Source organism: Prionailurus bengalensis, chromosome X, assembly GCF_016509475.1.
Source record: "Prionailurus bengalensis isolate Pbe53 chromosome X, Fcat_Pben_1.1_paternal_pri, whole genome shotgun sequence".
Classification (NCBI taxonomy): Eukaryota; Metazoa; Chordata; class Mammalia; order Carnivora; family Felidae; genus Prionailurus; species Prionailurus bengalensis.
This window is the reverse complement of record NC_057361.1, coordinates 47,355,899-47,380,507: the sequence shown is the minus strand read 5'-3', so window position 1 is coordinate 47,380,507 and position 24,609 is coordinate 47,355,899. Positions and strand designations below refer to the sequence as shown.

The 24,609-nt window shown below is 37.9% G+C and overlaps 1 protein-coding gene across 1 annotated transcript in view; it reads left to right on the top strand.

The window, feature by feature from the left end:
* FAM120C (family with sequence similarity 120C) overlaps window positions 1-24,609 on the top strand; it is a 113,967-nt gene that overhangs the window by 48,943 nt on the left and 40,415 nt on the right. Inside the window, exons 5-10 of the mRNA XM_043569771.1 lie at window positions 2,081-2,183; window positions 2,750-2,826; window positions 3,258-3,538; window positions 4,470-4,743; window positions 5,392-5,563; window positions 21,751-22,000. Of these exons, the coding sequence (XP_043425706.1) occupies window positions 2,081-2,183; window positions 2,750-2,826; window positions 3,258-3,538; window positions 4,470-4,743; window positions 5,392-5,563; window positions 21,751-22,000 (1,157 nt within the window). The remainder of the gene's footprint in view (window positions 1-2,080; window positions 2,184-2,749; window positions 2,827-3,257; window positions 3,539-4,469; window positions 4,744-5,391; window positions 5,564-21,750; window positions 22,001-24,609) is intronic.

Genomic DNA, 24,609 nt, shown 5'->3' with positions numbered 1-24,609 from the left:
GCCATATGGTAAATATATGTTTAACTTAATAAGAAATTGCCAAACTGTTTTCCAGACTGTACCAATATACACTCCCACCAGCAATGTACTGGAATTCAAGTTATTCCATATCTTTGCCAGTGCTTGATGTTTATAATCTTTAATTTTAACCATTCTGGTGGATATATAGTGATGACACATTGTGGTTTTTGTATATGTTTAAGTGCTTTTTACATTAGTGTTCATACCTTTTGAACAATAATTCTACTTTGGGGACATTTTCTGAAGGACATAATCAGAAATCCAGAAAAAATTGATCTGTACATGTATGTTCTTTGCTGCATAACTTATAAAAGCCAAATGTGAGAGGGGCGCCTGGGTGGCTTGGTCGGTTAAGCGTCTGACTTCGGCTCAGGTCATGATCTCACGGTCCGTGAGTTCAAGCCCCGCGTCGGGCTCTGTGCTGACAGCTCAGAGCCTGGAGCCTGTTTCAGATTCTGTGTCTCCCTCTCTCTCTGACCCTCCCCCGTTCATGCTCTGTCTCTCTCTGTCTCAAAAATAAATAAACATTAAAAAAAAATTTTTTTTTAATTAAAAAAAAAAAGCCAAATGTGAGAAATAACCTAAATGTCAGGTATTAGGGAAGTAGTTACATAATTTATGACACATTTATAATGATAAAATATACAGTCATTCAAAATTATAAAAGAACAATATGAAATTGTATATTATCAACTATATAAAATTGGGTATTAAAATAGACCAATAATATGTTAACAAAAAGTTTATTTTAAAATACTGGAAGAAGCCTTATCAACAATAGCCAAACTATGGAGAGAGCCCAAATTTCCATCGACTGATAATATTACTCAGCCATCAAAAAGAATGAAGTCTTGCCATTTACAAACACATGAATGGAGCTAGAATGTGTTATGCTAAGTGAAATAAGTCAATCAAAGAAAGACAAATACTGTATGATTTCACTCATATGTCGAATTTAAGAAACAAAACAGATGAACATATGAGAAGGGGAGGAAAAAAAGAGAAGAGAGGGAAGCAAACCACAAGAGACTCTTAATGATAGAGAACAAACTATGGGTTGACAGTGGGAGGGGGGTAGGAGGTGGGCTATATGGGTGATGGTTACTAAGGACAACACTTGTTGCAATGCGTACTGGGTGTTGTATGTAATTGAGAAATCACTGAATTCTATTCCTGAAACAAGTATTGTACTGTGTGTTAACTAACTAAAATTTAAATTATAAAAAAAATCTTTAAGATAAAATGAAATAAAATAATCAAAATAAAATAAAATACTGGAAGAAAACAGAGCAAAATGTCTTTGGGTGGCAGTACTATGTAATTTTTTCCCCATCCTCACCTATTTTTTTCTAATGGTCATGTGACCATTTTAGAATAGCACAAAATGTATTTGTTTTTAAGCTTAATTTTTTTAAGTATTCGAGATGTTGCATTCTTTTTTAAAATTTTTTTTAATGTTCATTTTTTGAGAGAGAGAAACAGAACGCAGAGTGGGGGAGGGGCAGAGAGAGATGGAGACACAGAATCTGAAGCAGGCTTCAGGCTCTGAGCTGTCAGCACAGAGCTCCATGTGGGGCTTGAACTCACCAACCACAAGATCATGACCTGAGTTGAAGTCGGACATTCAACTGATTGAGCCACCCAGGCACCCCGCAGATTTTGCATTCTATAATGCTCTCTCCCTACCTAATCTTTTCTGCAACATGAAAAATTGCTCTCTTGGTTTTCTCTTATTTTTTAATGTTCATTTATTTATTTTTGAAAGAGAATGAGCAGGGGAGGGGCGAGAGAGAGAGAGAGAGAGAGAGAGAGAGAGAGAGAGAATCCCAAGCAGGCTCCATGCTGAGCAACCCCAACACAGGGCTCCATCCTACAACTGTGAAATCAAGATATCAAGAATCGACGCTTAACTGACTAAGCCACCCAGGCACCCCTGCTCTCTTGGGTTTCTTAAAACATTTTATTTCTGCTACTGTTTTGACTTTCTGATTATAAATTGCATGAAAAAGACACTCTCATGTTCTTTCTTTTCCTGAACATCCAATGTTCTAACATCCAGTCTAGGACAGAAGATAAAATAGAGAGATTCAAGAAAGCAGTTGAGTACTATTCAGTCACAACCAAACTCTCTTCACTGCCAGTGGGTCCCTCCTCCTTTCTAGGTAAGGCTTCTATCTGATGCTAGCTGCTGTATCCAAAGGGGAAACTGAGTCCCTCCTGGGAATTCCAAAGCCAGAGTGGAATGACTTGTTTGTATTACACTCTTATAGAAGTCATTCTTGTTTGGTGGGCACTCTCCTTTTGACTTCCATGTAATAAGAGTGGTGACATGAGGCAGGGCACTGATTCCTCAAATTTGTAGATGGGGTCTAACGCTATTTCCTTAGCTTGGGCTTCTTCCAGCACTAACCTCCAGTATGGCCTGGTGTATATAAAATAGCCCTGTCTTTGGTTTCAGCCTGAGTTTGAATTCTACCTCTGCTGCTTAATAGCTGTGTGATCTTAACTAGTCACATTTGCATGTATGAAATACAGCTCATGATACCTATTTTATGGGGGGGGTTTTAGATGAAATAATTTCTTTAAGTTTCTTGGCATGGCACATAGCTGCTGTTCAATAAATTATAACTTATTAATAATAATTTTTCAAGCAATATGGGGTTAGCGGAATATAATATCGTAGAATTATTAGGATTGATTAAAGTATGGCCCTTTCTCTTGGCTTCAGGTTTTCGGAATAATCGGCTTGGAAATCCTCCCCTTCCACGAAATCAGATGGGCACTATCTCTGCTGGAAAGCCAATGGTAATATCTTTCAAGAGGCCCAAGACCATTTGTTATCATTAGACTCAGGTTGCTTCCTGATTTTTATACTCTGAGTTAAGGAGTTAAGGTAATTCAGTGTTATCAGAATATCAAGGCTGTATATACCTATGTCATGTTCTCAACAGACTATGCAAAGAAAACATCCAAATCACTAACCAATAGGATGATGTGAAGGTAGATTAGCTAATGTCAGAGAATGGTTCTAGGAGACATGGTTGGGCCATTGTCCTGCCTCTGGAGTATTCTGTCCATATATCACTGTTAGAATAATTTCTTATTATTCTCAGTAGTTTCTTTGTATCCCAATAATTCCCACTTCTGGCATTATCCACTGTGTCACAACTTCTGAGGGAGCTATTTTGGAGCCAGTTCAAATGTTAAATAGCTTTTCTATCTGTTTTATTCTTTAGTTTTCTCACCATGTGCCCCAGAAAATGAAATATCCACCACCATTCCCAACGGGGCCCAACTCCTCTCTTCTCTTCTCTTCCCATGCTTTGGGGGAATCCCATCCTTTTTCTGAGGATCCCATGCTGCAGGACAGCCCCTTTGCCAATTGGGCTGTCTCTTATGACTCCTCTGCATCCCAGTTTCCCAATTACCTGACTTCCAAAGCTTCACCTCCTTTGGGACCAGACTCTTCTCACTCCTCTTCCTCTGATGGTGATGAACCAAATGGAGCCAGCTCTGAGTAAGTGTCTGAATAGGTACCCAAGGGAACAGACTTCTGAAGCATCTGTATTTCTCTTTTTGCTGGTAACCTGGGTTGGAGTGTGGAGGAGTATATGTTCCTTGATTTTCTCTGTGGCTCTTTGCTCTTTTTTTTTAATGTTTATTTATTTTTTGAGAGAGAGAGAGAGAGAGAGACAGAGCGTGAGCAGTGGAGGGCAGAGAGAAAGGGAGACACAGAATCCAAAGCAGGCTCCAGGCTCTGAGCTTTCATCACAGAGCCCAATGCGGGGCTCGAACTCTCAAACCATGAGATCATGACCTGAGCTGAAGTTAGACACTTAACCGACTGAGCCACCCAGGCGCCCCTGTGGCTGTTTCCTCTTAAGTGAAGTAGAAAAACTCTATGCTTGGCTACTTCATACTCATTTTGACTCTGTACAGGTGGTAATTTTCAGATACCCAAGAGACTGAAGTAAAAGGAAGCATAGCAGCTGGTTAGGGAAGCCCTAGGTATGAGTGTGCTACATTTCATGGCTGTCATTTCTCAATTTTTGAGGGCTGTGGATCAAATGTAAAAAATAAGTGAAAAGAATTTATAGAGTTGAAGTATTAGAATAGTTGAGTAGGCAGTTATATTAAGACAGGGTTCTGAGGATTAAAACAGTGGTATTTTGTACTAGCTTATTTGTTCTTAGATTATTTCTCCAAGCAGATTATTCTGGGGAAAATAGAGCTGCTCTGAGATTTCAGTTGTAATTAGTTTCTTAGAACGTAAGCTGCCTCAAGGCATGGCATCTTATAAGGTGTAGCTGAAAGGTATCAGGTCCAATACTAACCCAGTGTCTTGACTTCCAGAGGGTTTGTAAGATTCCTTGGGATCAGACAGACATCTTGAATTGGAATATCTTTATCAACCTCCTTTCTTCTACACGGTCTTCCTAAATTTTTAGTCGTATCACGGAAACACTTCAGCAGCAGCCTGGATGGGATGATCCAAATGGTGACAGAGGGTCCTGGGTACAGCCCATCGATGCTGGAGTTTCAGATGCCAGCCTGGGTGATGGAGAGCCCCACATCCCATCCCTGCTGTCTATGTCTACAAGGAACCACATGGACATCACCATTCCACCCTTACCTCCAGTAGCTCCAGAAGTCTTGCGGGTTGCTGAACACAGACATCGAAGGGGTCTTATGTATCCATATATCTACCATGTTCTCACTAAGGTAATAAAGCACATCAGCACCTACCTCCCTGCTTTTACCACTGTACTTCACACTTCCTAGAGCCATAAGTTACCAGAGAACATTCTAATTGGTATCTGAAGGGAGATAAAAGGAGACCAAATATGCTGGGGCTCCTCTTTACATTACGGGCCCCAGATGAGGTGAGACCAGCAGTAGATGGGACTTTCCAATAAATGAGGCCCCAAGAAGATAACTATAATTGTAAAATAATATAATCTGCTCTAGCCAAACACTGCAGAAAGAAGATAATGCACCATGTTGGTCTAGGGCTGGGCACAATCTAAGAAGAGTCTTTATGCCCTTGTTCTTTACCTCTTCCTCTATTTCTTCAGAGCTTTGTTCCCTTCCTCCAGTCTTACTATACAAGTCCATCCCCCAACAAAATGTCCAAGATGGACTTAACCCATTTATTCAGCTATAGTCAGTCATAGCACAGACTCTAAAAACCGTAGCTTTTATGCTGGCTATGGTTATCTAGGCCTTTTAGTCTGAAACTCTGTTAAATACAAGTAGCAAATTTAGTAGCTAGGCTATAGAGGCTGTAGTTCATAACTGATTCTTCTCAGCTCAATTCCAAACCTTGAGGTAACTCATTATGTTCTTTCCCCTGGACCATTTTCTTATTAGGGTGAGATTAAGATCCCCGTATGTATTGAAGATGAGTGTAACATGGAGCTGCCTCCAGCTGCTCTCCTGTTCCGGTCAGCTCGTCAGTACATATATGGGGTCCTTTTCAGTCTGGCAGAAACACAACGGAAAATGGAACGCCTAGCTATACGGCGGCGGCTACCTGTGGAAGGTAAGTATTGTTTTAACTTCAACAGTTCTCTCAAAGTTTGGTGTGGAACAAAAACATCTGTGCAAGCACATCATACCTGTGACAATGGAGCAGTCTTTGAGAAAATGCATAATTTGCCAGAATACATATTAGTATGGCAAATGCATTAACTTAAGCCTCAGTTCTTTAATCATTAAGCATTCAGAGTAGCTACTACTTATTAAAACCATGCTGGACTTTGGGAATGTAGAGGTGTATCTGACATGGTTTCTCCTCCTTGGTAAGGTTTTGTTTTGGATTTGATCCTGTAGAGTTGGAGCCATTGAGGTGTTTTAAGCTGCAGAGTGACATGGTCAAATTAGTGTGTTCAAAAGAACCCTCTAGATTTCTGCTTCTGGGAAGATAGAGTACATATACTGTCCTTATTCCTTCTGCTAAATACACCTAAAAGCCCAGGATATTATATATATAACAAGTACAAGACATTCTAGAAGGTACAGAGAAGAAGTCAGACTGGCTAAGGACTTCGGGATCCAAGGAATAATGCAGTGGTGAGTTCCCTGGGTTTTCTTATTGCTGCATATATCTTAGACTAGGTGTGGGACCAGCTGGCAGCCCAGAAACACCAACAGGTACAGACCAGTAAAAGCCCCAAGAAATGCCTTCTCTCTCTAGTCAAAGGACCCAAAAGAAACAACCTAGCAAACAGAAAATTTTTAGGTAATAACTAATCTGCTCTAGCCAAACACCACAGAAAAACTGCAGCCAACCATCACTCCTAGTAGCAAAGACTGGATGAAGAGCCTAGACGTCTACTCTTGTCAGACCGCAACAAGCAAGAGGAGGAGCTGAATGTGGAGCCAGGACTTTCACTCCCACTTGGCAGTGATGAGAAAGCATCCCCCTTCACTCAACAGAGTGATGTCAGAAAAGACCTGCTAAAACACAAAATTAAAATAAGACCCAGAGTCTTTTAATATAATACCCCAAATGTCCAGGTTTCAATGGAAAATCCCTCTTCATACTAAGAAACAGAAAGATTTCAAACTGCGATCTCAAAATAACCAAAGAAAGAAAATCAATAGATGCCTACATTGAGATAACACAGATGTTTCAGTTACCTAGCAGGGATTTCAAAGCAGCCATTGTAAAAATGCTTTGACAAACAATTCTGAATATGTTTGATACAAATTAAAATCAGAAAGTCTTAGCAAAGAAATAGGAGATATAAAGAAGAAATGGAAATTAAGAACTAAAAAATACAATAACAAAATACTTAATAGTTGAGTTAAACAGCAAATTGGAGACAATAGAAGAAATAGTGAATTTGGAGATAGAACAATAGAAATTACCCAATCTGAATAATAGAAAATACACTGAAAAAAAATGAACAGCGACCAGTAAAACTAGAACAAAAGGTCTAATATTTGTATCATCAGAGTTCCCGAAAGACAGAAGAAAGAGGGTGGGGCTGCAGGAGGATTCAAATAAATAATGGCTGAAATATTATCAAATTTGGGAAAAACAGAATCAGCCCACAGAGTCAGGAAGCTGAGTGAATTATCCACAGTATAAACCCAAAGAAATCCTTGCTAAGATCTATCATGGTGAAACCTTTGAAAGCTAAAGACAAAAATTATTGAAAGCAGACTGCTTTACCTATAGGGGCAAAATAATATGACAGCTGATCTCTCATCAGAACCCAGATTCCAGGAGGAAGTAGCACAACACTTTCTAGGGCTGAAAGAAAAGAAATGTCAGTTCAGAATTCTATATCAAACAAAAACATCCTCCAGGAATGTAGGGGACATCAACACATTCTCAGATGAAGGAAAACTAGGATAATTTTTCACAAGTAGCGCTACTGTAAAAGGATGGCTAACGGTATCCATCTGCACAAAAAGGCAATGATAAAAGGAGAAATATTGGGAGGAGCTTGGGAACATGGCAGAATAGGAGGACCCAGAGCTCACTCCATCCCACGTTTCAACTAGATACCATCCGCATCCAAGTTAATAAATTGGAGAGTGATCTAAAGACCAGCAAAACAAACTCCACAACTAAATATAGAGAAGAAGCTGCATTTGAAAGATTAGGAAGGTCAGAAAGGTGGAGTGAGGCTGCCCACCGAAGGGAGGGAGCTGCATGCACAGAGAGGACAGAGGACCTTCACACCAGGGAATTTCCACAGGAAAAAACTAATCCCCATTGCTTTTGGCTTTAAGAAACAGAGGAGCAGAATTCCGTGAGTTTGTAAAATCTGTGGGACTTGGAAGCTGGAGCTTCAAAAATCTGTTTACTGGGGCATCTGGGTGGCTCAGTCCATTGAGCCTCCAATTCTTGATTTCAGCTCAGGTCATGATCTTGCAGTTCCTGAGTTTGAGCCCTGCATTGGGCTCTTCACTGACAGTGCAGAGCCTGCTTGGGATTCTCTCTCTCCCCCTCTCTCTGCCCCTCCCCTGCTCTCGCTCTCTCTCTCTCTCTCAAAATAAATAAATAAACTTTAAAAAAGTACTAAAAGTCTCCTGAGTCAACACTGAGCCAACTGAGAGGGTGAGTGACAGTCGGGTTGCTGCCCTTAAGGAAACAGCAGGCTGGGTGAAGAGGCAACATAAAAACAGCAGTTTACACAGCTCTAGAGGCAAATAGGAGACAGATATGTTCATATTTATTTCTGAGCATGTTGGGAGACTTCAGAAATGAGGGAGCTGGCAGGTGCCACTTTCCTCCCCTACCTCCCAGCATAAGCACAGAGACACCTGCTGGAGGCAGGACTGCACAGACATTTGGTACCTAACCCACTAGCAGTGCAAGGACTTGCCCACTCCAGGCCTGCTGGCCTCAGCCCTGGGCTCAGGGCAGATTTTGTTAAAGCTGAGTAGGTGCCCCACCCAGCCACCAGGTGCACAGCTGTCACCGAGCACCAGGCATGTCTGCCATGCAGTGCTTAGCTGCATGTCCCCAGGCACACTTGTGTGTTCCTAAGCCACGTGCCCCCAGTCACCTTTGTGTGTCTGCCCAGCCAAGCGCCCATAGGCACCATATTGCACCATGTCCACCATGCACCCCTGGCTGCTATTGTATGTGTGGTTGCCCAGGGCACAACCCCTAGCCACTGCAGCACTTAAAGAGATCTGACCCAGCACACATTTTGCTAATACTGTCGCCCTGCTCCCATTCTCTGGTGGGCATGCCCCCCCCCACTCCAGGCTGGCCTGCTTGGGTCCCACTAACACCACAGGGAGCAAGTACAGCCCACAACAGGCAGAGAGTCAGTGCAGACGACTACATGGAAAGGAAAAGTGACTCAGACACAACAGCAGGGCATAAGCAACATACCTAGGATACTGTCCTAAAGTGCCAGATTCTGGTGAACAGGGGACCTCCACCACAGGGCACTCCAGGACTGAATCTTCATAAATTCACTATTTTCAAGAACAGAAGACGCAACTGACTTTCTTAACACAGAGAAATTGATACAGAGAGGCAGACAAAATGAAGAAACAAATTTATCCCAAATGAAAGAAATGATAAGTCCACAGCCATAGATCTAAGCAAAACAGATATAAGTAACATGCCAGATAAAGAAATTAAAGCAATGATCATAAGGATACTCACTGGACTTGAGAAAAGAGTGGAAGACATGAGTGTGACACTTCACACAGAGATAAGGAATGACATAACAACGATAAAGGGCACAATAAATGAGATGAGAAACACACTTGATGGAATGAACAGCAGGATGGGAGAAGCAGAGGAACAAATTAGTAACCTAGAAGACAGAGTAATGGAAAGTAATCAAGCTGAACAAAGGAGAGAGAAAAGAATTATGCAAAATGAGAATAGACTTGGGGAACTCATTGACTCCATTAAATGTACTAACATTTGTATTATAGGAGTCTTAGAAGAAGAAGAAAGAGAAAGGTGGTCAGAAAATTTATTTGAATAATAGCTGAAAACTTCCCTAATCTGCAGAAAGAGATATTCAGATTGAGGAGGCATAGAGAACCTCCAACAAAATCAAGAAAACCACACCAATACCAAGACATATTGTAATTAAATTTATAAAATATAGTGATAAAAAATCTAAAAGTAGCAAGACCAAAGAAGTCATTAACTTACAAGGGAAAACCCATAATTTCTCAATAAAAATTTAGAAAGCCAAAAGGGAGTGGCATGATATATTCAAAGTGCTGACTGGGAAAAATCAGTAGCCAAGAATACTCTATCTGGCAAGGTTTGCATTCAGAATACAAGGAGAAATAGAGTTTTACAGACACACAAAACTAAAGGAATTTGTGACCACTAAACCAACTCTACAAGAAATATGAAAAGGCATATTATGAGTAAAAAGAAGATACCAAAAGTGACAGTATAGAGGTAGGAAACACAAAAGCAGTAAAAATGAATTTTTCTGTAAAAAATAAGGAACTCACAAAAAAATGATATGCAATATAATAACATATACATAAAATGTGAGGAGGGAGAAAATGGTTCAAACATAAATGACCATCAACTTAATATAGACTGCTATATGCAGAAGAGGTTATATACAAACCTAATGGTAACCATATATGAAAAACCACTAATAAATATACAAAGAATAAAGAGAAAGAAATCCAAATACAGCACTAAATCAGCAAAACGTGAAAGAGACAAAGACAGGAAAGGATCAGAGAACATCTTCAGAAACAACCAGAAAACGTAATAAAATGGCAATAAATACATATCTATCAATAATTACTTTGAATGTAAATGGATGAAGTGCTCCAATCAAAAGACATAGGGTGGTAGGGAGGTGGGTGGGAGAGTGGGCTAACACGGAGAGCAGTTGTTGTGATGAGCACTGGATGTTATATATAAGTCATGAATCACTAAATTCTACACCTGAAACCAATTTTACCATATATTTTAACTAGTATTTAAATAAAAACTTGAAAAGAAAAAGACATAGGTTAGCAGAGTGGATAAAAAACAAAACCCATCTATATGCTTCCTACAAGAGACCCATTTAAAAATTTTTTTACATTTATTCATTTTTGAGAGACAGAGACAGAGCACAAGTGGGGGAGGGGTAGAGAGAGGGAGACACAGAATCTGAAGCAGGCTCCAGGCTCTGAGCTATCAGCACAGAGCCCGACGTGGGGCTCGAACCCACAGACTGGGGGATCATGACCTGAGCCGAAGTTGGATGCTTAACCGACTGAGCCATCCAGGCAACCCTCAAAGAAACCCATTTTAGACCTAAAGACACCCACATATAGAAAGTGAGAGAGGGTGGAGAAACATCTATCATGCAAATAGATGTCAAAACAAAGCCAGGGTAACAATACTTCTACCGGACAAAACAGACTTTAAAAGAAAGACTGTAACAAGGGAAAAAGGAAGACACTATATAATAATAAAGAGGACAATCCAACAAAAAGATATAACAATTGTAAATATTAGTGCAACCAAAGACAGGAGCACCTAAATACATAAAGGAACTAATTCGGAATAATACAATGATAGTATGGGACTTTAACATCCCAATTATGCCAGTGGAGAAATGATCTAAACAGAACATCACCAAGGAAACAATGATTTTGAATTACACTAGAACAGATGAAATTAAAAGATCCATTCAAAACATTCCATACTAAAATAGCAGAATACACTTTCTTTTCAAGTATGCAAGGAACATTCTCCATAATAGATCACATATTAGGCCACAATACAAATCTCAAAAAATTCAAGATCAAAGTCATACCTTGCATACTTTCTGACCACAATGCTATGAAAGTAGAAGTCAACCACAAGAAAACATCTGGAAAGACCACAAATACATGGAGGTTAAATAACATGCTACTAAACAATGAATAGGTCAGCCAGGAGATAAAAGAAGAATTTAAAAAGTACATGGAAACAAGTGAGAATGAAAGCACGATAATCCAAAAGTTCGGGATGCAGCAAAAGTGGTACTTAAGAGGGAAGTTTATAGCAATACAGGCCTACATCAAGAAACAAGAAAAATCTCAGATAAACAACCTAACCTTACACCTAAAGGATCTAGAAAAAGAAGAACAAACAAAACCTAAAACTAGCAGAAAGAAAGAAATAATAAAGATTAGAGCAGTAGTAAATGATATAGAAACCAGAAAAATAATACTAGAGCAGGTCAGTGAAGCCAGGAGCTGGTTCTTTGAAAAGATCAGTAAAATTGATAAACCTCTAGCCAGACTTACCCAGAAAAAAGAGAAAGGTCTTAAATAAATAAAATTACAAATGAGAGAGGAGAAATAACAACCAAAAACACAGAAATATGAACAATTATGAGAGAATATTATGAAAAACTATATGCCAACAAATTGGACAACTAGAAGAAATGGATAAATTCTCAGAAACATATAAACTACCAAAACAAAAACAGGAAGAAATAGAAAATTTGAATAGATCGATAACCAGCAAGAAAATTGAGTCAGTAATCAAAAATTCCCCCAACAAACAAAAGTCCAGGACCATATGGGTTCACAGGCAAATTCTACCAAACATTTAAAGAATAGTTAGGAGCACCTGGGTGGCTCAGTCCATTAAGTGTCTGACTCTTGATTTCAGCTCAGGTCATGATCTCACAGTTGTGAGATCAAGCCCCACATTGGGCTCTGTGCTGGGATTCTCCCTCTTCCTCTCCCTTTGCCCCTGCCCCACTCATGTGCTCACTCTCAAAAGAAAGAAAGAAAGAAAGAAAGAAAGAAAGAAAGAAAGAAAGAAAGAAAGAAAGAAAGAAAGAAAAAGATAGAATAGTTAATGCCTACACTTCTTGAACTATTCCAGAAAATAGAAAAGGAAACCTTCAAATACATTCTATGAGCCCAGTATTACCCTGATACCAAAACCAGTTAAAGACACCACTAGAAAAGAGAACTACAGGCCAATATCTCTTATGAATATAGACATAAAAATCCTCAACAAATACTAGCATACCAAATCTAACAACACACTCAAAGAAATCATTCACCATGATCAATGGGATTTATATCTGTGTTGCAAGGAGTGGTTTAATATTCACAAATCAATCAATGTGATACATCATTAAAAGGATAACCATATGATCATTTCAATAGATGCAGAGAAAGCATTTGACAGGGTACAGGATCCATTTATGATAAAAACCCTCAACAAAATAGAGTTAGAGAAAACATACCTGAACATGATAAAGGCCATCTATGAAAAACCTACAGTTAACATCATCCTTAATGGGGAAGAACTAAGAGCTTTTCCTCTAAGGTCAGCAACAAGACAAAGGATGTCCACTCTTACCACTTTTATTCAACATAGTACTGGATGGTCTAGCCACAGCAATCAGACAACAAAAAGAAATAAAAAGAATCCACATCAGTAAGGAAGATGTAAAACTCTCACTGTTTGCAGAGGACATGATACTATATATAGAAAACCCTAAAGGCTCCACCAAAAACTGCTAGAACTAATAAAGAAATTCAGTAAAATCACAGGAATCAAAATCAATGTACAGACATCTGTTGCATTTCTATACACCAATAATGAAGCAGCAAAAAGAGAAATTAAGAAAACAATCTTATTTACAATTGTACCCAAAATAATAAGATTTGGTTAGGAATAAGCCTAACCAAAGAGGTGAAAGAACTGTCCTCTGAAAACTATAAAATACTGATGAAAGAAATTGAAAATGTCATACAGAAATGGAAAGACATTCCATGCTCCTGGATTAGAGGAACAAATATTATTAAAATGTCTTTACTACCTAAAGCAATCTACACATTTAATGCAATCCCTATCAAAATACCAACAGCATTTTTCACATAGCTAGAATAAACAATCCTAAAATCTGTATGGAACCACCAAAGACCCTGAATAGCCAAAGCAACCTTCAATAAGAAAAGCAAAGCTGGAGGCATCACAATTCCAAACTTCAAGTTATATTACAAAGCTGTAGTAAATCAAAAAGCATAGTACTGACACAAAAATAGACACATAGATCAATGGAATAGAATAAAAAATTCAGAAATAAACCCACAATTATATGGTCAATTAATCTTCACCAAAGCAGAAACAATATACAGTGGAAAAAGTCTCTTCAACAAATGCTATTGGGAAAATTGGGCAGCACCATTCAAAAGAATGAAACTGGACCACTTACTTATACACAAAAATAAGTTCGAAATAGATTAAAGACCTAAATGTGAGACCCAAAATCATAAAAATCTTAGAAGAGTACACATGCAGTAACTTCTTTCACACTAGTCATAGCAACTTTTTTCTAGATATGTCACCTGAGGCAAGGGAAACAAAAACAAAAACTATTAGGATTACATCTACATAAAAAGCTTCTGCACAGCAAAGGAAACAATCAAGAAAACTAAAAGGCAACCTCCAGAATGGGAGAAGATATTTGCAAATGATATATTTCATAAAGGGCTAGTATCTAAAGTATATGAAGAACTTACAAAACTCAACACCCAAAAAACAAATAACCCAGTTATTAAATGGGCAGAAGACATGAACAGACATTTCTCCAAAGAAGACATCCACATGGCCAATAGACACATGAAAAGATGCTCATCAGGGGAATGCAAATCAAAATTACAATGAGATGTTACTTCACACCTGTCAGAATGGCCAAAATCAACAACACAGGAAACAATAGGTATTGTCAAGAATGTGGAGAAAGATGAGCCCTCTTGCACCATTGATGGGAATGCAAACTCATGCAGCCACTGTGGCAGGCAGTGTGGAGGAGGTTCCTCAGAAATTTAAGACTAGAACTCCTTTACAATCCAGCAATCTCATTAATGGACATTTACCCAAATGATACAGAAACACTAATTCAAAGGGATACATGTACCCTTTTGTTTATAGCAGCATTATTTATTATAGCCATTTTATGGAAGCAGCCCAAGTGTCCAACAATCGGTGAATGGATGAAGATGTGGTGTGTATGTGTGTGTGTGTGTGTGTGTGTGTGTGTGTGTGTGTGTGGTTAATATTGCATTGGATTATATATTGGAATATTATTCAGCCCTAAAAAGTAATGAAATATTGCCATTTACAATGATACCAATGAAGCTAGAGAGTATAATGCTAAGCAAAATAAGTCAGAGAACGACAAATACCATATGGTTTCACTCATGTGGAATTTAAAGAACAAAACAAACAAGGGAAAAAATTGAAAGAGAGACATAGTCCAAGCAAGAAACAGACTTTTCACTACAGGGAATAAATAAACTCATGGTTACCAGAGGGGAGGAAGTTGGGGAGATGGGGATGGAAATTAAAGAGTGCACTTGTGATGAGCACAGGGTGATGTATGGAAGTGTTGAATCATTATATTGTACACCTGAAACTAAAATAACACTGTATGTTAAGTAACTGGAATTAAAATAGACAGTTAGAAATAGAAGGATTCTTGTAACATCAGGAAGGAAATACAATGGAAAGAACAAAAATGTAGATAAATACAGTCGTCTTTGCTTTTCTTGAGTTTTCACAGTTAAAGCAAGACTATCACTGCTTAATGTGGTTCTCAATGTCTGTAGAGAAAATATTTAAGACAATTGTAAGTGGGGAAGGTTAAAGGGACATAACAGGTCAGGTTTTTATACTTCACTTGAACCAATAAAATGTCAACACCAGTAGACTTTGGTGAGTTGGGTGTAAATAATGCAGTGCCTAGAAAATGCACTGGAAAAGCTATACACAGAGAAACACTCAAAAACACTATAGATAAATCAACATGAAATTCTAAAATAAGGACATGTAACCTATAGAAAAGGGAGAAAAAGAAAGCAGAGATAGGAAAATGGAGAGAACAAACAAAACAAATGATAGACTTAAGCTCTAACATATCAATAATTACATTAAATTTAAGTGTTCTAATTACACAAATTAAAATACAGACATTGACACATTGGATAAAAATCATTACCCAATTATATGTTGTCTACAAAAAAATTCACTTCAAATATAAATGATAGAGGGGCGCCTGGGTGGCGCAGTCGGTTAAGCGTCCGACTTCAGCCAGGTCACGATCTCGCGGCCCGTGAGTTCGAGCCCCGCGTCGGGCTCTGGGCTGATGGCTCAGAGCCTGGAGCCTGTTTCCGATTCTGTGTCTCCCTCTCTCTCTGCCCCTCCCCCGTTCATGCTCTGTCTCTCTCTGTCCCAAAAATAAATAAACGTTGAAAAAAAAATTAAAAATATATATATATATATAAATGATAGAGGTATGTTGAAAGTAGAAGGATGGAAAATTATATATCATGAAAACATTAATGAAAAGAAATCAGGAAGGACTGTATTAATACCACATAAAATGGACTTCAGAGCAAAGCAAATTGCCAGGGAAAGAGAGGCACATGATATACTGGTAAGAGGGTCAATATACCAAGAAGACTAGCAATCCTAAATGTGTGTCACCAAACAGAGCCACAAAATATGTGATGCAACAACTGAGAAAACTTAAATGAAAAAAAGGCAAATCCCCAATTATAATTAGAGACTTCAACTCCCCTTTCAATAATGAATAGAACAACTAGACAGAAAATCATCAGTAATATAGAACTCAACAGCCATCAATTGATTCTTAATATAACATGCAGCAAGAGCAAAATGCATGTTCTTTTCCATGCCCACAGAATATATACCAAGATGGATCATATCCTGGGCCATAAAACAAACCTGAATAAATTTAAAAGAATTAAAACTATACAGGGTATATTCTCAGACCACTATGAAATCAAATTAGAAATCAACAACAGAAAGATAACAGGAAAATCTAGAAATACTTGGAAGATAACAAAGCACTTTTATCCAAACCTTGGGTCAAATAGCAAAACTTTTTTTAAAATCTTTTTTTAGTGTTTTATTTATTCTTGAGAGAGAGAGAGAGAGAGAGCGCACGCGCGCGCACAAGCAGGGGAGGGGCAGAGAGAGAGGGAGACACAGAATCCGAAGCAGGCTCCAGGCTCCAAGGAAAGCCCAATGCAGGGCTCGAACTCACAAACCGTGAGGCCATGACCTGAGCTGAAGTTGGACGCTTAACCAACTGAGCCACCCAGGTGCTCCCAAATAGCCAGTCTTAAGGGAAAGAAGGAAATACATGGAACTAAAGGAAAATAAAAATACAGCATATTAAAATCTGTGGTATGGAGCTAAATTTCTGAAAAGGAAATTTATAGTCCTAAATGCTCAAATTAGAAAAAGGGATAAATTTCTAATCTGTCCTCTGAATTTTCACCTCAAGAAACAAGAAGAGGAGAAAGCTAAACCTACAGCAAACTAAAATGAAGAAATAATAAAGAGCAAAGGTCAGTGGAATTGGAAACAGAAAAATAACAGAAAAATCAGTGAAACAAAAACTTGATTCTTTGAAAAAAACAATGAAATTGATGAAATTCTAGCAAGACCACAATAAGGAAAATAGAGAATACACAAATTACTAATATCAAGAATGAGGCAGGAGATAACACCACAGTGCCTACAGACATCAAAAGGATTATATGGGAATACTGTAAACAACTCTACACCTAAGTTTGACAACTTAAACAAAATGGATCAATTCTCAAAATTACAAACTACCAAAACACACCTGATATGAAATAGATAATTTGAATAGCCCTGTAAATATTAATAGAATTTAATTTAAAATTTCCCAAAAAAGAAATCTGACTGAATTAGTTTCACTAGAGAATTCTACCATATTTTTAACAAATACTTAATTGTCAAATCACTATGTTGTATACTTGAAACTAATAGAACATTGTATGTCAATTATATTTCAATAATAAAATTTTATATTATTTTTTAATTTTTATTTATTTTTGAGAGAGACAGACAGACAGAGCATGAGCATGGGAAGGGCAGAGAGAGGGAAACACAGAATCTGAAGCAAGCTCCAGGCTGTGAGCTGTCAGTGCAGAGCCCAACGACAGGCTTGAACTCATGAACTGTGAGATCATGACCTGAGCCGAAGTCAGACTCTCAACATATTGAGCCACCCGGGCACCCCTAATTTTGTTAATGTAATCTCTACAGCCAACATGGGGCTTGAACTCATGACCCCAAGATCGAGAGTTGGATGCTGTACCAACTGAGCCATCCAGGCACCCCTCGATAATTAATTTTTTTAAAAAAGAGTAGATAGAGACTGTCTCATAAATCTTTTTATTTCCAGCAGTGCTTTGCACAATCAGGCACTTATTGTGGACAATAAATATTTAAATTAAATTAAAAAGAATTACCATCAATTCTACACCATCTTTTTCAGAAAATAGGAGAGAACACTTCCCAAATCATTCTACAAAGCCAGTATTACCATGATACTACAATCAGATAAAGACAGTACATAAAAATAATACTTCACACCAATATCCTTTGTCAATATAGATGTAAAAGTTCTTAACAAGGTATTAGTCAATAGAATTCAGCAATATATAAAAAGAATTACACACCATAGTAATTTGGTAGGGTATGTTCTATTTTGCAAAACTAGTTCAATATTTGAAAAATCAGTCTATGTAATCCACCATACAAACAGGATAAAGAAGAAAAATAATATGGTCATCTCAATGGATGCAGAAAAATAATTAACAAAATTCAACAACCATTCATGAAAAAAAACTCCCCAAAAAACTAGGAGTAGAGGTGAATGCCTATAACTTGATAAAAAAACATCTACAAAAACCCTTCAGCCAACATTACACTTAATGGTGAAAGACTAAATGTTTTTCTCCTAAAATTAGGAGCAAGTCTAGTTATGCCCTACTGCAGCTCTTCAGCATAGTACTGGAAGTTCTAGCCAGCACAAGAAGGCAAGAAAACGAAATAGAAGGCATACAGATCAGAAAGGAAAAAATAAAACTGTCCCTAATTGTAGATGACGTAGCTTATGTAGAAAATCCTAATTGACAACAAAACTGCTAGAACTAATGAGTGAATTCATCAAGGTTGTAGGATATACAATAAACATACTAAAATGAATTCTATTTCTATACACTAACAATGAATATGGGGCACTGAAATAAATACAATACCATTTATAACTCCTCCAACAAATGGAGTACTTAGGTATAAATTTAACAAAAGATGTTCAAGATCTGTATGCTGAAAATTATAAAATGCTGATGAACGAAATTGGTGAAGACCTACATAAATGGAGAGACATAGATCTCCTTGAATTGGAAGATTCAACATAGTAAAATGTCAATTCTCTCCAAATTGATATACAGGTTTAACACAATTCCTATCCAAATCCCAGCAGGATTCTCTGTAGATATATATAAGATTATTTTTTTAAGTTTATTTATTTTGAGAGAGGGACAGTGCAAGCAGGGGAGAGGCAGACAGAGGAAGAGAGAGAGAATCCCAAGCAGGCTCAGCACTGTCCACACAGAGCCCAGTGTGGGGCTCAAACCCACAAACTGTGAGATCATGACCTGACCCGACATCAAGAGTTGGATGCTTAACATTTATATGGAAAGACTTAGGAATTAGAATATCTAAAACATTTTTTGAAAAGAAATAAGTTGGGAGGAATCACTCTACCTTGATTACAAAACTTACCATGTAGCTACAATAATTAAGACTGTGTGGTGTTGGTAGTGGTATAGACACATAGATTAGTGGAACAGAATAGGGAACCCAGAAATAGTCCCATACAAGTACAGCCAACTGATTTTTGACAAAGCTGCAGAAGTACTTCATTAGAGGAAGGATAGTCTTTTTAACAAATGGTACTAGATCAATTGGACATCAGTAGGTGAACAAATACCACATATCTAGACTACTATCTAAAATATACAAAGAACTCTCAAAACTGAGCATTATGAAAACTGCCCAATTGAGCATTATGAAAATTGTCCAATTAGAAGATCAGCAAAAGAATGCTGACATTTCACTGAAGAAGATATAGATGGCAAATAAAGACATGAAAGGATGTTCAACATCATTAGCCATTAAAGAATTACAAATTAAGGGGGTGCCTGGGTGGCTCCGTGGTTTAAGCATCTGACTTTGGCTCAGGTTATGATCTCACGGCTTGTGGGTTCAAGTCCCACGTTGGGATCTATGCTGCTGACAGCTCAGAGCCTGGAGCCTGCTTCGGATTCTGCATCTCCCTTTCTCTCTTTCTGTCTGCCCTTCCCCCACTCACGTTCTGTCTCTGTCTCTGTCTCTGTCTCTGTCTCTCTCAAAAATAAATAAACACTAATAAAATTTTTTTAAAAAGAATTGCAAATTAAAGCCACAATTATATATAACTACATACTTATCACAATGGCTAAAATTAATAATTTTATTCATTTGGATTGGATGTGGAGAAACTGGATCACCCATAAACTGTTGGTAGGAATATAAGATGGTACCACCACTCTAGAAAGTAATTTGGCCATTTCCTTTCAAAACTTAAAATAGACTTACAGTGCAACCTAGCACTTATACTTTTGGGCATTTATCTCAGAGAAAGGAAGATTTATTTTCATGCAGGAACTTATACACAAATATTCATAGCAGCTTCATTCATAATAGCCACAAACTGGAAGAACCCAGATGTCCTTCAAAAGGTGAATGGTGAAACTGTGGTACATCCATACCATGAAATACTACTTGGTAAAAAAACAAAAAACAAAAAACGTATTGATACATGCAACAACATGGATGGATCCCAAAAGCATTATGCCAAGTGGAAATGCCAATCTCAAAAGGTTGCATACTATAGGAGTCCATTTATTTAACATTCTCAAATTGACAAAATTGTAGGGATGGAGAACAGATTAGTAGTTGCCAGGGATTAGAGATGGTGCTGGAGGGTGTTGGGTGTGACCATAAAAAGGGTAGCATAAGGGAGATCTTTGTGGTAATTGGATAGTTCTGTATCTTAACCTACTGAGCCACTCAGGCGCCCTGAATACTTCTGCATCTTGATTGCAGTGGTGGTTGCACAAAACTACATGTGACCTAGAACTATCCACACAATTATACCAGTGTCAGCTTCTTAGCTTTGATATTATAATTGTTTTAGATACAATCTTTGGGGGAAACTGGGTAAAGGGTACATAGGACCTCTCTCTACTATCTTTGCAACTCCCTGTGAATCTATATTTCAAATTAAAAAGTTTTTTAAGGGGCGCCTGGGTGGCGCAGTCGGTTAAGCGTCCGACTTCAGCCAGGTCACGATCTCGCGGTCCGTGAGTTCGAGCCCCGCGTCGGGCTCTGGGCTGATGGCTCAGAGCCTGGAGCCTGTTTCCGATTCTGTGTCTCCCTCTCTCTCTGCCCCTCCCCCGTTCATGCTCTGTCTCTCTCTGTCCCAAAAATAAATAAACGTTGAAAAAAAAATTTTTTTAAGTTTTTTAAGAAGAGCACTCTCATGGTGGTGGAGCATGCGTATGAGGTAGACTAGACAGAATGAAGGCAGGGACAAGTCTCCAGAATTGTTGTCAGGTGAAAGATGATGAGATCTGAACCTCTGTACTATTTGTTGTGATGAAGACAAGGGGACAGATAAAAAAGGATGCTAAGATAATAGAATCAGCAGGACCTTGGCAATATCCAGATGTGAAGCAGGTAAAGGATAGTGTGGACTCTGGGATGACTTCCAGGTTTCTAGCTTGGGTAATTGAGTAAATGCTGGATGTCTTCAGTAAAACAGGCCATAGCTTAAGAGCCTGAAGTATACTAGAAGTAGACAGAAGCCATGTTTTCCTTGTCTGTTAAACCTTCAAAAATCTAAAAGATATTTTTTTGAGAATTTTTTGAAATTCTTTAAAGTCCTTTAGAGTATCCCACAATCTGTTATGAAGCCAGATATTTATGTAATTCCTCCTTGGACTTCTTTCCTTGCCTAGCCTAGTACATTTACTTAAATGGGTTTCAACATAATTAACTGTGTGACTTTGAGCCTTTATTTTTTCAATGAAAAAAGAGCACTGTGTTTTATGATAATGTAATTACAATACTTCTCTCTCGGGATTAGAGTTCTGAGTTTTGAGAAGTAAATGACATTTACATTCATATGTAAAGTACCTAACACATATCAAACATCTATTAAGTGCTGTTCCTACTGCTAACAATAAAAATTCTAATGACAAAAAATAAAAAGATGTTGAAATGGGACAGATCCTGTCACTTGCGGCCAGAAATTTTACAGAAATGCTCAGGAATTTTCTAGAGCCTGTTTTTCCTCAATTTCTGTTTTCCAGTTCCTTCAGTGATCCTCAAAGAGTGGTCTGCCTATAAAGGGAAGTCACCTCAAACCCCCGAGCTGGTGTCTGCACTGACGTTTCGGGAATGGACTTGCCCAAATCTCAAGAAGCTCTGGCTCGGCAAAGCAGTGGAGGACAAGAACAGAAGGATGCGGGCCTTCCTGGCCTGTATGAAGTCAGATACCCCCAGTATGCTCAATCCAGCTAACGTCCCAACCCATCTGTTGCTCATGTGCTGCGTACTCCGGTAAGCCATGGGACAGGGAAGTGACCGGTTTAGTTCTCTTTTACTTTTGTCACATTTTCTTTAAGCATATGTTTTTATGGTGTTTGGGGATGGGGAGGTTATCATTTGAAGTTCAGCTTAGAATTCAGAAACGCTGAAATTGATTGCCATGATAGTTTCTTCAGTTCATGATCCTCTGTCATCATCAGTTCATTCATGACCTGCATGAACTTTTATATTTGGTTTTATATTTGGCTTTTGTCTCCTTCAGTCTTTATTCATGATCTTATTCACTTCTCTTCTCTTCCCACATTCACCCACTCTTGGGTATTTGGTGTGTGTCCTTCCATGCCATTTGCCATGTATTTATTTAGACATATGTGTATCCATGCATAGTCTATAGTGTTGTTTGTATATGTAGATTTTTTCTTTTTGTTAAAAGTTTATTTTTATTTTTATTTATTTTGGGAGAGAGAGAGAGAGAGCAAGCAGGGGAGGGGCAGAGAGAGAGGGAGACAGAATCCCAGGGAGGTTCCGTGTTGTCAGTGCAAAGCCCGATGCGGTGCTCGAACTCACAAACCAGGAGATCATAACCTGAGCTGAAATCAAAAGTTGGGCACTTAACCGACTGAGCCACCCAGGTGCCCCGATTTTTTTTCCCTTTTTTTCAACATGAAAGATATTGTGCTGTACATATCATTCTATTTCTTTTTTTTCTACTCAGTGTTATTTTTGATATCCATCCATACTCCTACATGGTTCATTCCTCATAACTGCTGGATTACATTCCTTCATATAGTAAGGTCACAGTATTTTATTTATTGATTTCCAGTTCTTGGGTATTATAAACAGTGCTACAGGAAATCTCTTCATAGAAGTCTTTGTTTCTTTATGTTCCTGTACCAGTTTATCTGAAGTATATACTCAGGAGTAGAATTCCTGGATCCTACAAAATATGCATATAGGTTTTTCACCCAATATTGCCATGTTGCTCTAGATCGTATTCATACTAATCTAGTCCTGTGAACAACACATAAGGGCTTCTATTCTTCATAGTATTGCCAGTACTGATATCATATAACTTCTTAACTTTTGCTAGTCCAGTGGGCTTCAAGTAGTATCTTTGATTTTAATTTGCATTTATTTGACTACAGATGAGGTGAGCTTCTATTTTATACAGATTAACTACTTGTTTTCTCATTCTCTGAAGTGCCTATTTATTTACCTTGCAAATTTTCTTTTAGGTTACTTGTCTTTTTCTTGCCAATTACAGAAGTTTCTTGTCAAATGTGTGTGTGTATACATATACATATATAGCAAATATCATTTCTATATCTGTGTGTATATCAAATATATTTTCCAGTCACAGTTTTTCAAAACTATATACAATGTCTTTGTTGAACAAAAGTATTTCCTTTTCACCAATATTTTTATTGCTATAACTTCACACACACAGAACAGTTGGAAGAATAGTATGATGAACACTCATAAGCCCACCACTCAGATTCTATAATTAATATTTTACTAAACTTGCTTTATCCTATATAACCGGCCATCTGTCCTTCTCTAGTCATCCATTTATCCAGCGTTTTCAGTGCATTTTCAAGTAAATTGCAGATATCATGTACTTCATCCCTCACCAAGAAATATTTAATTTTGGTTTTGTCAGACACTTTTCAAATTGTACCCTTGTGGTGTATGCTTTTGGGATCTTATTTAATAAATTCTTCACTACCCCTGGGTCATAAAGATAGTTTTCTACATTTTTTAATGTTTGTTTATTTTTGAAAGAGACACAGAGTGTGAGTGGGGGGGGGGGTCAGAGAGAGAGGGAGACACAGAATCTAAAGGCAGGCTCCAGGGTCTGAGCTGTCAGCACAGAGCCCAATGCAAAACTCGAACTCATGAACAGTGAGATCAGACCTGAGCTGAAGTCAGATGGTTAACCAACTGAGCCACCCAGGCACCCCAATACTTTTCTACATTTTTAATAGTTTTATAACGTTGCCTTCCATGTCAGGTCTTTAATTATAGTAGGTATCTATTCTATATATGCTGTAGGAAAGGATCTGATTTTATTTTCTTTACATAATAAGCTAGTTTTCCCAACTCCATTTATTAAATGATCTTTTCTTTCCCCACTGATGTATATTACCACCTTTCTTGTGTACCATGTTTCTATATATGCATTAGTCCATTCCTGAACTCATTTTTTTCCATTGTCTATTTGAACTCTGGCCAGGATCACATTGTTTCAATTATGATAGGTTTTTAATTTGCCTTAATATCAGATAGGACAAATCTCTACTCTGTGCTTTCTTGTTTCAGACATGTACTAATTATTTCTGAATCACGTGATCTTTATTCTAATACATGTAATTTAGAATAAGTCCAGTTTCCACACTATCTGGTTGGGTTTTTTGGTGTATATTTTTGTCAATAAATTCAATTTATAGATTAATTTGGGGACAGTTGACATCTTTATCATGTTAAGGGTTCCCATCCAAAGATCATAGTGTACCCATCCCTTTATTTAGGTCTCTTCCTTTATGTCTTAGTAGAGTTAATTTGTTTCCATAGAGGTCTTCTGTGTTTTAAAGTTCTGTACTTGATATATATTGTTGTGATTA